At 43.1% G+C, this 13,029-nt stretch overlaps 1 protein-coding gene across 4 annotated transcripts in view; it reads right to left on the bottom strand.

The window, feature by feature from the left end:
• Positions 1-13,029, bottom strand: part of CSMD1 (CUB and Sushi multiple domains 1) — a 1,600,646-nt gene that overhangs the window by 367,858 nt on the left and 1,219,759 nt on the right. For all 4 annotated transcript variants that reach the window (XM_081046432.1, XM_081046429.1, XM_081046430.1 and 1 more), the window contains exon 11: positions 9,123-9,226. In XM_081046432.1, the coding sequence (XP_080902558.1) occupies positions 9,123-9,226 (104 nt within the window). The remainder of the gene's footprint in view (positions 1-9,122; positions 9,227-13,029) is intronic.

Below are 13,029 nucleotides of genomic sequence, written 5' to 3'. Positions count from 1 at the left end.
TGCCAAGACATATCTAATTAAACATTGAAAACTAACAACAAAGAACACAATCTTGATACCTTACTTAAAGGATAATACCCATATGACGTCACTCATATGTGAGATGTAAAACTGAAAGCAACGAAGGAACTAGACAAAGAAACAAAAACTCACAGACACAGACAACATTTTAGTGGTTACCAGAGGATAAGGAGAGAGGGGAGGTTGAAGAGGGAAAAGAGGATCAAATATATGGTCATGGAGGGAGAACTGACTCTGGGTGGTGAACATACAATGCGATATATAGATGATGTATTATAGAATTGTACACATGAAACCTATATAATTTTACTAACGAATGTCACCCCAATAAATTTAATACATTAAAAAAATAGGAGTAATTTCCTGTCTGACACCATGGAGACCAGAAAGAAGTATCATAAAATATTTCAAGATTTGAAAGAAAAGAATAGTCAACCACATTTTCTACATCCAGTGGATGTATTCTTCAGAAATAAAGGGAAAAATTCTCAGACAAAGTATTTATTGTTAATAGCCTAACCTTAATGATTGGCTAATTGATTCTTTTAAAGTTATTCAAAAGGAAAGAAATAATAATAAGAGGAACTTGCAGCATTGGGGCAGAAGTAGGAACAAAGAATAGAGCAGAAATATGGGAATACAAAGTATATTATTCTTCCATAGTGAGTTCTGTGAATAATTCAATGGTGGTAATTAAAATTTTAAAAGCTGATGGTTAAGACAATGATATTTAACAGTTGGGGCCTAAATGGAAGTAAAGATTCCACACTTCAAAGTGGTAAATGTTGATATGAGCTGTAATAGGATGGATAATGGCCACATCATATGATGGCATAAAGAATGATTCTCCAAGAAGACATAACAGTCCTAAATGTGTACACACCAAATATCAGAGCTTCAAAACACATGAAGCAAAACCTAGAGAGCTGAAAGGAGGACTAGACAAATCCACAAGAATAGCTGAGAACTTCAAAAGCCCCCACCCTGTTTTTCAGCAACAAGGCAGAATTACCTAGAATATAGAAAATACGAATACTACAGTCAACCAACAGGATCTAATTGACTCCACCCAACAAGAGTAGAATGTGTATGTTTTCTAAGCACGTATGGACCATTCACCAAGGTAGACTATATCCTGGAACTGAAAATACACCTGAACACATTTAAAGGAACTGGAATAATACTGAATGCATTTTCTAATCATAATGAAATCAAACTAGAAACTATTAACAAAAGGCAACAGGAAAATTTCTAAACATACGGAAATTAAAGAACACAGTTTTAAATAATCCATGATCCAAAGAGGAAGTCTCAAGGGAAACAAACAAACAAAAGACATAGAAGCAAATGAACATGAGAACAAAAGCATGTTGCCTGCAGCTAAAGCCGTTCCAAGAGGAAAATAATAGTACTAAATGACTGTATTAGATTAGAGAAAAAGTATGAAATAATCACCTAAGTCCCTACCTCAAAAAACTACAAAAAGTAGAGCCATATGAACCCAAAGCAAGCAAGAGGAAGACTATGACAGAGATCAGAAATCAACAAAATGCAAATAAAAACAATAGCAAAAATTTATATATTATAGTAAATTTATATATTATAGTAAATTTATATATTATAGTAAAATAAGACCAGGTATTATATTAATTTTTGCTGTTTCTTCTAAAAATCAATATAATTCATAAACTTCTAAGAAGAGTGAGTGAAAAAGTGAGAGAGTGGGGGGGGGGAGAGAGAGAGAGAGAGAGAGAGAGAGAGAGAGAGAGAGAGAGAGAGAGAGAGAGAACCAATATCAGGGGAAAATAGTGGGTATTACTACAGAATCACTAGTCATTAAAAAGATGATAAAATATATTATGAACAACTTTAGACTCATGATTTTGACAGTTATTAAAAATAGGCTGATTCCTATTTTTAGGTTGAAAACGACAACCTACGAAAAGTCAACCAAGATGAATGAGATAATCTGCACAGCGCTGTGACTATAATATAAATTGATGTTGTAATTAAAAATCTCCCCCCAAATAAAACTATAGACCTAGATGGTTTCACTGGAGAATTCTACCAATCTTCTGTAGAAAAATTAACACTAAGTTTTCATAAGCTCTTCCAGAAAGTAACAAATGATAAAAATACTTCCTAACTCAGTAGGGTAGCCAATATTAATCTGATACCCAAACCACAGCAAGACAGGGAAGAAAGGAAAGAAGGAAGGAAGGAAGGACGGAAGGAAGGAACTACAGACCTATATCTTTCATGAACGTAGGTACACAGATTCTCAACAAAGTCCCAGAACTCTGAATACAATAATGTGTAATAGGAATTATACTCCACACAAAGTGGAATTCTTTCCAGTTTGAAAGATTGGTTCAACATTCAAAAATCAATCAATATAACCCATCATATAAACAAAGTAAAAAGAGGAAAATGTTATACCGTGTTTCCCTGAAAATAAGACCTAGGTGGACAATCAGCTCTAATGCATCATTTGGAGCAAAAATTAATATAAGACCTGGTATTATATTATATTATACTATATTATTATATTATAAATACCCAGTCATATTATAGTAAAATAAGACCAGGTCTTATATTAATTTTTGCTCCAAAAGACACATTAGAGCTGATTGTCTGGCTAGGTCTTATTTTCGGGGAAACAGGGTGTTAGTTGACACAATGCTGACACAAACAGCATTTGATAGGTGACATGACACGTGTTATGAGTTGGAAGAACAGACACAGTAAACACATCAGTTCTCTCCCAATTGTCCCGTAGGTTTAATGCAATCCCTGTCCCATTCCGGCAAGGTCTTCACACGGATATGCAAGGTTACTCTAAAGTGACATGTAATGTCACAGGCTCAGAATAGCTAAAAAGACCAAGTAGCTAAAAAAGGCAAAGTCCCCTTAGACTTGACCCCAATTCATAAGTTATAAAAAGTTCATAAATTGGACCTCATCAAAATGAAAACCCCTTGCTCTGTGAAGACCCATATATAAAGAGGATAAGGAGAACAGGAACAGACTCAGAGAAAATGTCTGCAAACTACATATTCTATCCAGAACTATTACCTAGAAAATACAGAGAACTTGCAAAAGTTAATGGTAAAAACTCAAACAATCCAATCAGAAAATGGGGAGAAGACCAAAGAGGGAGGACAGACAGCACAGAAGCTGTAAAAACCTGTTCAAGCCCATCCGCCCTTGGGAGATGCAGCTGAGACCACTAAGAGATATGCCTCTGTACCTATTAGAGCAGAAACAGTCAGCTACAGGCCATTTGCTGGTGATGATATGAGAAGGTGGGCCACTGAGACACTGCTGGTTGGGATGGAAAACAACACAGCCGTTACAGAAGACAGGCCAGCGGTCTCACAAAATACACATGCGACACACATACAATTCAGCATCTACAGTCCTAGGGGTCTGTGCACAGGAATGAAAAGTCAAGCTCACACTAACTCCTGTACACAAACCGTCACCGCAGCTTTGTTCCTTACAGTCCAACAGGAAACAAGCCAGGTGTCCCACTTGGGGGAATGCTAAAGAGTTGTACATCCAGACTGTGGAAGGAGAGGCAGCAGCAAACAGGAGAGCACCCACGGAGCATGCCATATCCGCCATATCTGGGAGGTTCACAAGCACAGAAGGTTCGCCTGTAGGCAACACTGCTACAATGACCGCTGGGGTAGGGGTGGGGTGCAGAGACCGGTGTGGTGATGAAAGGGCAGCCGGAGTGAGATGTGCAATGTTGGAGATGTCCTATCTTGACCTTGGTGGGGACGTGAACTCCAAGAGGTGACGAAATTGTACAGAGCTTTCCACACACACACACACACACACACACACACACACGTGCACACACACGTGAATACAAGTAAAAATAGGGAAATCTCAGTTAAGATTGAGGAACCGTATGAACGTACATACCCTGCTCGTGACGTTTTGTTACAGATTTGCAAAATGTTCCTATTGGGGAAACTGGCCAAAGTGAATGAGGATCACTTTGTATTAAGACAAAGTGGGTTCAAATATCAGTTAGGCCACCTGCTGTGTACATGACCATGAACCAGATCTCTCCTGGTCTTCAGCTAGCAAGTGAAAATGACTCCCTTGTCACAAGCCTGCCACGACACAAGGGAGATTCAGTAAGTGACACTTCAATCTCCTCTTTTCTTCTCCCTTCTAGTACATTTCTATCACCTACAGTGTTCCCCCCAAAATAAGACCTGGACAGACAATCCGTTCTAATGCATCTTTTGGAGCAAAAACTTGTATTATATAAGACCCGGTCTTACAGCAAAATAAGACCGGGTCTTATATTAATTTTTGCTCCAAAAGACGCATTAGAGCTGACAGTCCAGCTGGGTCTCATTTTCAGGGAAACACTGTACATCCCTGCCTCAAGAAACTACAGAAAGTACAGCAATATAAACCCAGAGCAAGCAAGAGGAAGAGTATGATAAAGATCAGAAATCAACAAAGTACAAATAGAGAAACAATGGGAATAAAAGCCAGTTCTTCTAAGAATCCATATAATTGATAGACTTCTAAGACGATCATGAACACTGCAGAATTCTGCATGTTTTAGTGCAGCAAGGCACAGACAGTAACTGTATTACATAGCAATATCTTCTCTTTGCCCTCTACTTTAAACTTTTAAAACAACGTTTCATTAACTATCGTATTTTACACTTATCCTCTGAGGTTGAAAGGTGTCCAGCAGGGGACAAGCACACTGAAAGGTAAATGTGTGCCCTTTATCATTTTCAATGTATTTATCCCCCTGAAAAAGAACAACTTCACTCCTGAGGGTAATTTAATGTCAAGTACACACACTACAACTTTCAATGGTCTGAGGGATAGAAAAGAGATCCATGGTAAACAGCGTCTAAAGAAAGGCACGCGCTTCTTGGCTCCTTCAAGCAAACGTCCACAGTGAGTCAATACTGGTTATATAATTGGCAGAACAGCTGGGCAAGGCCTCGGGCTTTCTGGATCCCAAGTTCACTGGCAGAATCTGCACCCCACCTGCTGCAGGCGCTGCAGGGGTGCTATGATTCCCTTGGGACGTGTGATTCTTCTGCTCTGTAGGAAGGATGTCCCCAAAGGCAACTCCCCAGGCCCCCCAAGGTCCCAGGATGGCTTGCTTTCCCGACACCCCACAAACAGCCGGTGACCCAAATCTAAAATGCCAGTGCAGCGGTCAGCTCCTTTCTGTGACAGGGTTGCTGGGACAGAGAACCCAGGTGCTGCAGGGTCTCCAGAGAGGGTGTCCCCCTTTCACCCTCTCCAGGGGGGGCTTGAAGGTTGGAGAGCGTCTCCTCCTCCATGCGTGGACCAACCCCCAAAGCCCACTGTCACCTCCCTCTGAGTCCGACAATGTCTGACTGTCAATAAAGGTGTCTTTCAAGAAGCAAGCAAGAAAGCTTCCAGATACCTGGGCAGAGAACCGGGCGCTCACAGCAGACAACGTGTCAGCGGGGACAGAGCCCCGGCATTTGTGTCTGGCTTGGGCGACCCGACACATTTTATCTAGAGAGACGTCCGCAGCTCCCCTTACATAGTTTTTCCTAACTTACACTGCTCCAGCTTTTCTCCAAACCGCTGGAGATGGAAGTGATTGAGTGCTCTGATAACACAGATAATCTAAACACACACAGCAGTCATTAGTGTCTGCTTTCTTAGGGCCTTCCCACGGTCTTTATAACAACAGAGGTCAATGCCCTGCAGCCCAGGGCAACAGCAGGTCAGGTGGTGACAGTCCGACCGGGCCACAGCATCTTTGAAAAGCAAGAAGCAGCATCCAGAACAACACTGGGCTGCCTGCCCCTCAGACAGAACTGCTGTCCTGCTGGGCCGACCCGCCGCGGGGCCAGGCAGAGGCGCCACCACTGTGCTCTGCCCTCCCTCCACTGATGCTCCTGTTCACTCCTTCCAGGGACGGACCTCTGCCACCTGTGACCTGCGCGCGCAGCCCAGGGCCGCAGAGGGAACGCCCTGGCCCTGTCACCAGCTGCTCGTCTGCCGAGGCCGCAGAGGCCACGGAGAGCCATTGCTCCGGAAGCAGTTCCTCTGCAAGTTAAACGTGAGTGACTCATCAAGAAACAGAGGGTGCCAAAAACATGTCTGCACCCCGGTATATTCTGGCAGAGGCCTCAGTAGGGCTCTGTCAATCTTGTCTTAAATCTGTCATTGTGCAAAACTGACCTGAGTAAATTCACCACCTCTTGGGGAGATCAGGCTATTACAAGAGCCCCCTAACATTCAATTATTCTCTTTTTTGCCAAGAAAGTTAAAAATACAAAAAGCCATTGATGGAAATTAGAATTTTTAAGACCAGATTTAGGGTGAGCTGGTTAGACTATGTCACATTGTGAGATTCTCCTGAAAATCAAGATCTGAATAGAATTCCATACCCCCCCCCCAACAAAGGCACCCCTAACACACTGACGCTGAGATGGTGAAACCAGCTTTCCAGGAAAAAGGGGCTTCTATTTTACTTGCTGTATGTACTGTCACGGGATTCAGTGGTTCTAGTACGTGGTTCCTGGTTCAAAACAGGCCCAATGCATGTCATGTCTCCAATTAATTCTGAACTTCATACCAAGAACAACGTCTGACATATAAGTACACACACGTATGCGATGATGTATTCTCTAAAATAACCTGTTTCTTTGAAGACCAGTTCTATCTGACGGTTCTTTCTTTTCCTGTAATTTTGTATATATGGAATATATCAGTGGCCTTTCTTCTTTCTACTGTGGCTGATTAAATGCCCAACTGATCTTTGTTGCATTATGTTCCCCAAAGGGCATCTCAGTTTGATTCAGTTGGCTATTTCGTTTTCATTTAGAGATCTGAGCTATCGGGAGGAAGTTCTCATAGCACTGATGTCAACATAACGCATAGCTGGCTTGTGCTCTCTTACCGCCACGCAGCGCCAGGAAAGAGTGTGTGGCTTCCAACCTAATGGTGGCCTCAGGGGTTTTACGTGGCCTTACTTGGCTATATTTATATTTTATATTTCACGTTAGAAAATTTCTCCCATTTGTTTTAGCGGCACCCTTTCTTAAATTAGACATTATGGTAATAATAACACAGTTTTATGTGTGGCCACATTTCTTATCTCTCCAGGGTTTTCGCATGTGTTATATCATTTTGATCCTTACCACAGGCAGGGAAAGTTTATTATACATATTTTACAGCCATGGAAGCAGAGGTACACAGAGGTAAGGTGACGTCCCTCAGGGTCACGGAGACAGTTAGTGGCAACGTTAGAGCCGGAGACTCCATCTTTCCGGCCCAGTGCCACCACACTGTGCAGACGTCTGGGCTGCACTCTGCAGGAATTGCACATTTATAAATAAATGCCACTTTTAGCTGGTGATTCGGTGCAGAGAGTGACTACTGGTGAGGGGGTGAGGAAAAGAACCTCATGCCCTGTGCAGGAAGAGGACACCGGTGCCAACATTTGGGGGGTAATTGGAACAGTATAACCGCAGAAGTGAAGACAGCCCTGAGTCCTGAAACTCCTCTGCCGGAAGTTTCCCTGAAGGCATTAAAACACGACAACGTTCTCCTTCAAAGTCATGTGCTGAATAGCTGCTTATGAACACAAACCCAGGGCACGTGGGAGGGCAAGCTTGTCAGAGCATCACGTCCAAAACACGTGACCGGGTGCTAGAAGGGCATGGATGCCAGAGCAGAACCTTGGGGTTTAAATGCACCAAGTTTGTGAACTGGGGTGAATCTAACTAAGCCTCAGTTCCATCGTCGTTAACCCCTAACTCGGGATGCAGGAGAGGGTCGGGGAGGTGACATGCACTGCTCATTTGCAGTGCACGCCAACTAAGAGATAATCAGTACACGTTCACTACAGCATTACCTGTGCCATCATTATAACGATTACCCTAAGCCTCGCGCCAGAAACACGGTTTCAATTATTAGTGGCAGTAACAGACCAATAAAAAGGTCAGGCAGAGACATGCAGTGATAGGCAAAAATGCCCACGCTATGATAAATGAAAGGGGTACATGGCTCGTGTTGTCAGGGGGAGGGCCCATTAATTTTTAAAGGTGCAGGCGGCATCTTCTGGTATGGCACTTTTCAGAATGTGGATTATCTCAAAAGTAACTCCTAAACCAAAGTTGAGTGCTCACAATAGCAACAAGGGCTGATTTCCTAGCAGAGTGAGATGCCGAAGGAGTCAGAGACAAGCTTTCTCCCAAGTAAAGAGAGAGCTGCAGCAATGCCTACGGACACTGAGAAAAAGCAGAACGTTCTACAGAATGACTTCCGTTGACAAAAGCTGGGTCTGGCTTAGGTATTTTAGGAGCCACTACAGGATGTTATCTGTGCAACGTGCAAAGCAGGTAACAAAGGGACACGGGCATTTCTCTCTGTGCCGAAAACACCCAGGGGCAAAGATAGGCCTGGGTCTTATGTTTAATTTTGACAGAACAGGTCTCATAAAAAGTGACCAAACTGTCCTCAGGGCCCTGCACCTGGAGATAGCTGACGCCCAGGGTAAGGAGCAAACTGCAATTCTAGCAGCAAGTGTCCCAGGACGCATGTCACCTGGCATTAAAGCTGCCTGTGCTTGCCAGGACTCTGGGTACGGCGTGGCACAGCGACGTGGTGACTTACCTGACACCATCTTCCCCACAATCCCTGCTGCTTTGTGTGCAGTGTGACAGAATGCAGGGGTTTTGGAAGACATGGCATTATTCCAGAAAAAGGCTTGACTTGTGCTCCTAAAACACTAGTAATATACTAACCCAGGGGAGCACAAGGAGAAGGGCTGAGCGGGGGGACTTGGGGTGAGAAACTCCTCATTTCTTCTTTCTCCTCTTCTGCAAGGTCTAAGTTCTTGCCATATTGTTTGATGACTTGGACAGAAACATTCATAGAGATAAAACACGACCTCAATCAGTCCTCCTGTGACGTCACACTTGGAACCCACTGGATCACCATGTGTGGCGTTTGTTAAACTTTTGAGTCAGAAGGGGGCGTCTGCCCCAGAATCTCAAGTGACGTTCCTTTCGCACACTTAGCTGCACAAGAGAGGCAGGCGAGAAGAGAAGCGGCACACTTACACGTACAAGACTGTCCTGGTGTCCCCCACTTTCCCAGCATCGCCCACCGTCAGCGTGTCGTAGCCCCGCTCCAGGTCAAACTCCTCGAAGGCAAGCTTGATGACCTAAATCGAGGGCAAAGAGAGTGACTTAGCCAAACAGCAACGCCCCGTGACTTCACGTACTGCAAGAACCCAGGTGCACTGTTAACTTGGCCCCTTAATTCCACGGTTTCCCAAATGACTTTAGGCTGCTGGTTAAAGTCACGTGTGGACAACTGCATGCGCGTGAGCGTGAGATTACAGAATCTTACGGAATGTACAATCGCTATTACTCGAAAAAGGTTTCTTGTCAGCTCTAAACACATATTAGCCCATATTAATATCTACAAAATATTTAACATCGATAGTATTTGGAATGACCGAGAGATAAATCAGTCTAAGCCAAAGAAACATGGATTGTAGTTAATGAGACAGATTCCGAGGGGACCGAGAACACAGGAAATAAATACTTTGAGGGATGTTTGCAGATTTCACTTAATTACAGGTAACCCCTGTATCACACGGTTGTTAGGTTCCCAAAATGCCGTGTTATGCGAATCTGTGTCATACGAAACAAAGAACTACTACACAAAAGGGGTTAGGTTCCAAACATTAAAAAAACAAAACAAAAACATACTATTATATTTTTATAATTAAGAAAAATTGCTTTATTTATTAAAGCAACTTTCACCAAAAGTTAACATATCAATATGTATTAAATAATGTTTTCTTCGTCATCACTACTAAGCACCATTAACCGAGGGCGTTTTCTTTTTGACAAGATATCTTCATCCTCTGAGCTTAATATTCCATGAACAGAATGGATTTAAAATTCCAGTAACTTTAAAATTCTGTAGTCAAATCTGATACGACATCTATGCTCGAATAAAAAAAATTCAAATGAGATCTCTTTTGTTCTTAAAAGCTTTTATTATACTCAGTGTTGTTTGGGGATTTCTCTAATTCTTGAAAGGTGTTAGAGCGAAACCATGTTACAGAAGTGCCATGTTATATGGACGTTACCTGCAGTTATATCAACACGTGAAAAAGACCTACTGAGACTAGAAAGTTCTCTTCTAGATTTAATTCTGCAAAGCCGTGGAGTGTTTGGTTTTTATGAGGAACACTCTGTCCTGGTGTTCCTGACATCTGGACGAGACCAGGGTACGTCCTACACACCACGTCATGAGTCCATCAACTTCTTCCTGCAAAGCACAGGACCCTTTGCACTGGAAACAAATGCTTCCTTTGGTGACTAATATTGTGGTAAAGGGAACAGTGAGTTGGAGGCGTAAAAAAGCCTTGCTGACAAGGAGAGATGATGGATGGATGGATGGATGGATATAGATAGACAGACAGACGGATAGCTAATAGGCAGGTAGGTAGGTAGATGGATAGATGATTGATAGATACGAAGATACGATAGATTCATAAATCTAATAGAGATGATAGATACAGATAGAAATATAGGTTAGATGAGAGAGAGAGAGAGAGAGAGAGAGAGAGAGAGAGAGAGAGAGAGAGAGACAGAGAGACAGAGAGAGAGAGAAAACAGGAAGTACAAAAGCACAGTGTTGGATATATATACATATTTCATGGGCTCTAGTTCAGAGTAACCAGAAACTCCAGAAGCTTGTACAGAAGTTATCCAAAGCCTGTCTGCCAAACTGGAAGGAAAGACGTGAGTGCTATGAGAGGGAAGGGGGCTCAGTGTAACTGAAAGTACGCAGTTCAGAGCAGGCTCTAAGCAGGTGCTTCTACCTGCACTGCTAACATGGAATACATTACTTTTGCAACTTGAAATTCTTCCTAAAATTAGTGACATAGCCATTATAATTTATTTTAAAAATCTGCTCTTTCAAATTGCCGTGTTCGTATGAATACATTATTTCAGCCATTTGATTTGAAACAGGTGTAGAGATTGACAGCTGGTGCAAACCATTTTACGTACTGCACATCATACCTGGTACCTGAGGATGGTTTCCTTTCTCAGGGGTTGGCTCATCAGTGACCAAGTCAAGCAGAAAGAGAATAAAAGAACTAAAGAATCGTCACAGAGACCTGGAGCTTCCCGTCACCTTTGTGACCAGTGGACTCAGTCGTGACATGTGACAGCCTTCAGGAAGTAATGCTAACCCAGTAAGACTGGAAGGTAAAGGGTGGCAGACTTGTAATGAGTCACAGGCGAGGGTCTCCCCACACAGCGCACTTAAGGGCGTAAAAGGGCCCTTTGTAACTCCTAGGAGCCAAGGCAGAGGAAATCATCAGAGGCTGCTGTCAAAGGGCTGAATGTGTGCCATGTCATTCATGCCCCATCAAAAGAGAAAACGTAGACCGGTCCCGTGTAAGAAACCTCTAGTTTGTCCAACGTATGCCACTATATAACTGTAAAATAGAAATACACGTTTGTAATGAAACACGCCATCATGTCTCAATCAGGTCAAGCTGGAGATGCCATTGAAAGGTGATGTTGAGAGGAAAACACCTTTTTAATGAAATACTGTATGCATGAAGGTGTACTGCTCCATGGTTTGACACGCAGAGTGAAACGGTTACTACAGCCCAGCTGACATCTCCTCCTAGTTACCACATTTCTGTGTGTGGTGACAGCACCTGAAAGCTACTCTCAGCAGTGTTGTTAACTACACTTACCATACTGGACATTAGCTCTCACCATCACTCCTCCTACGTAACTGTGACACTGTCCCTTTGGCCACCATCTCCACTTTCCCTCACCACAGCCCCTGGTGGCCACCGTTCTACTCTCTGCTTCTATATCCGTATATTCACTTTTTCAGATTCCACACCGAAGTGGGACCATGCAGTTCCCGCTTTGCGTCTGGCTTACTGCGCTCAGCATCCAGTCCACCAGGTGTATCCACGCTGGTGCAAATGGCAGGATTTCCTTCTTTTTATGGCTGAATAATATTCCATTGTATAACTATGCTGCCTTCTCTTTATCCATTCATCTGTCTGTTGATGGACAGCAAGGTCGTTTCCAGAACTTGGCTTCTGTGGATTATGCTGCAGCATGTTTTAAACGGCACAATTCAGTGACATTTAGCCAAAGTGATTTCTTTAAATCACACGTGTTGTCTCTGCCTGGAATTGGCCCTGCAGCTGCTCCTGCAGAGACCACTCCTCTGTCTGCAAGTCTGTGCCCCCCGGCCCATTTGGCCTGAAGGGGTCAGTCTCTCTGTCACCATCCTGCCTATTCCCTTCATAACATGGTTTTTGTGTGTGTGTATGTTTTTTTTTGCAATCTGGTGCTTGTACTGCCTGCCTCACATCCGTCACTGCGAGCCCCGTGAGGGCAGACACCATGCCCGCTCCACCCACAGACCACAATCAACCCTTCCGAGGGTTTATTAAACACCGCCTCGGTCCAGGTCACAGTGCTGGCCTGAAAATGGAGGGAAGATGGACAAAGCTCTAACCTTCAGAAGAACTTAGAGCCTACAAGAAGATATGTGGATAAACACAAAGGAATTATAGAATTTTTACCTCTTACAGATAAAGATTCCTTAATGATGATAGATAAAATACGAAGAAAACCAAAAAGAAGGAAAAAGTTCACTGGAAACACTGAAAAGCTCACTGAAAACTCAAGGGGTACTGATAGGTACACAATAATTACACAATTTAACACTTACAGATGAATATTTCTTAATGACAACAGATATAATTGTTTACTGTTTAGGTACAAATGGTTCGGACACTGTTTAACTACCTACTCTGTCTTCAGTTTTCTCAGGAAGGGAGGGGGAGGGAATTAGAGGACAAGACACCAGGTAAATCTGTTCCGCTTCCCTGTCAGTACTGACACCGTGTCTGCGGCCCTGCTGCAGCTCCTTGCACACAAACAGGTTGCACTAACGCCATCCCCC

Source organism: Rhinolophus hipposideros, assembly GCF_964194185.1.
Source record: "Rhinolophus hipposideros genome assembly, chromosome: 4".
Lineage (NCBI taxonomy): Eukaryota > Metazoa > Chordata > Mammalia > Chiroptera > Rhinolophidae > Rhinolophus > Rhinolophus hipposideros.
The sequence above is the reverse complement of the archived record's forward strand: the minus strand, read 5'-3'. Positions and strand labels throughout refer to the sequence as shown.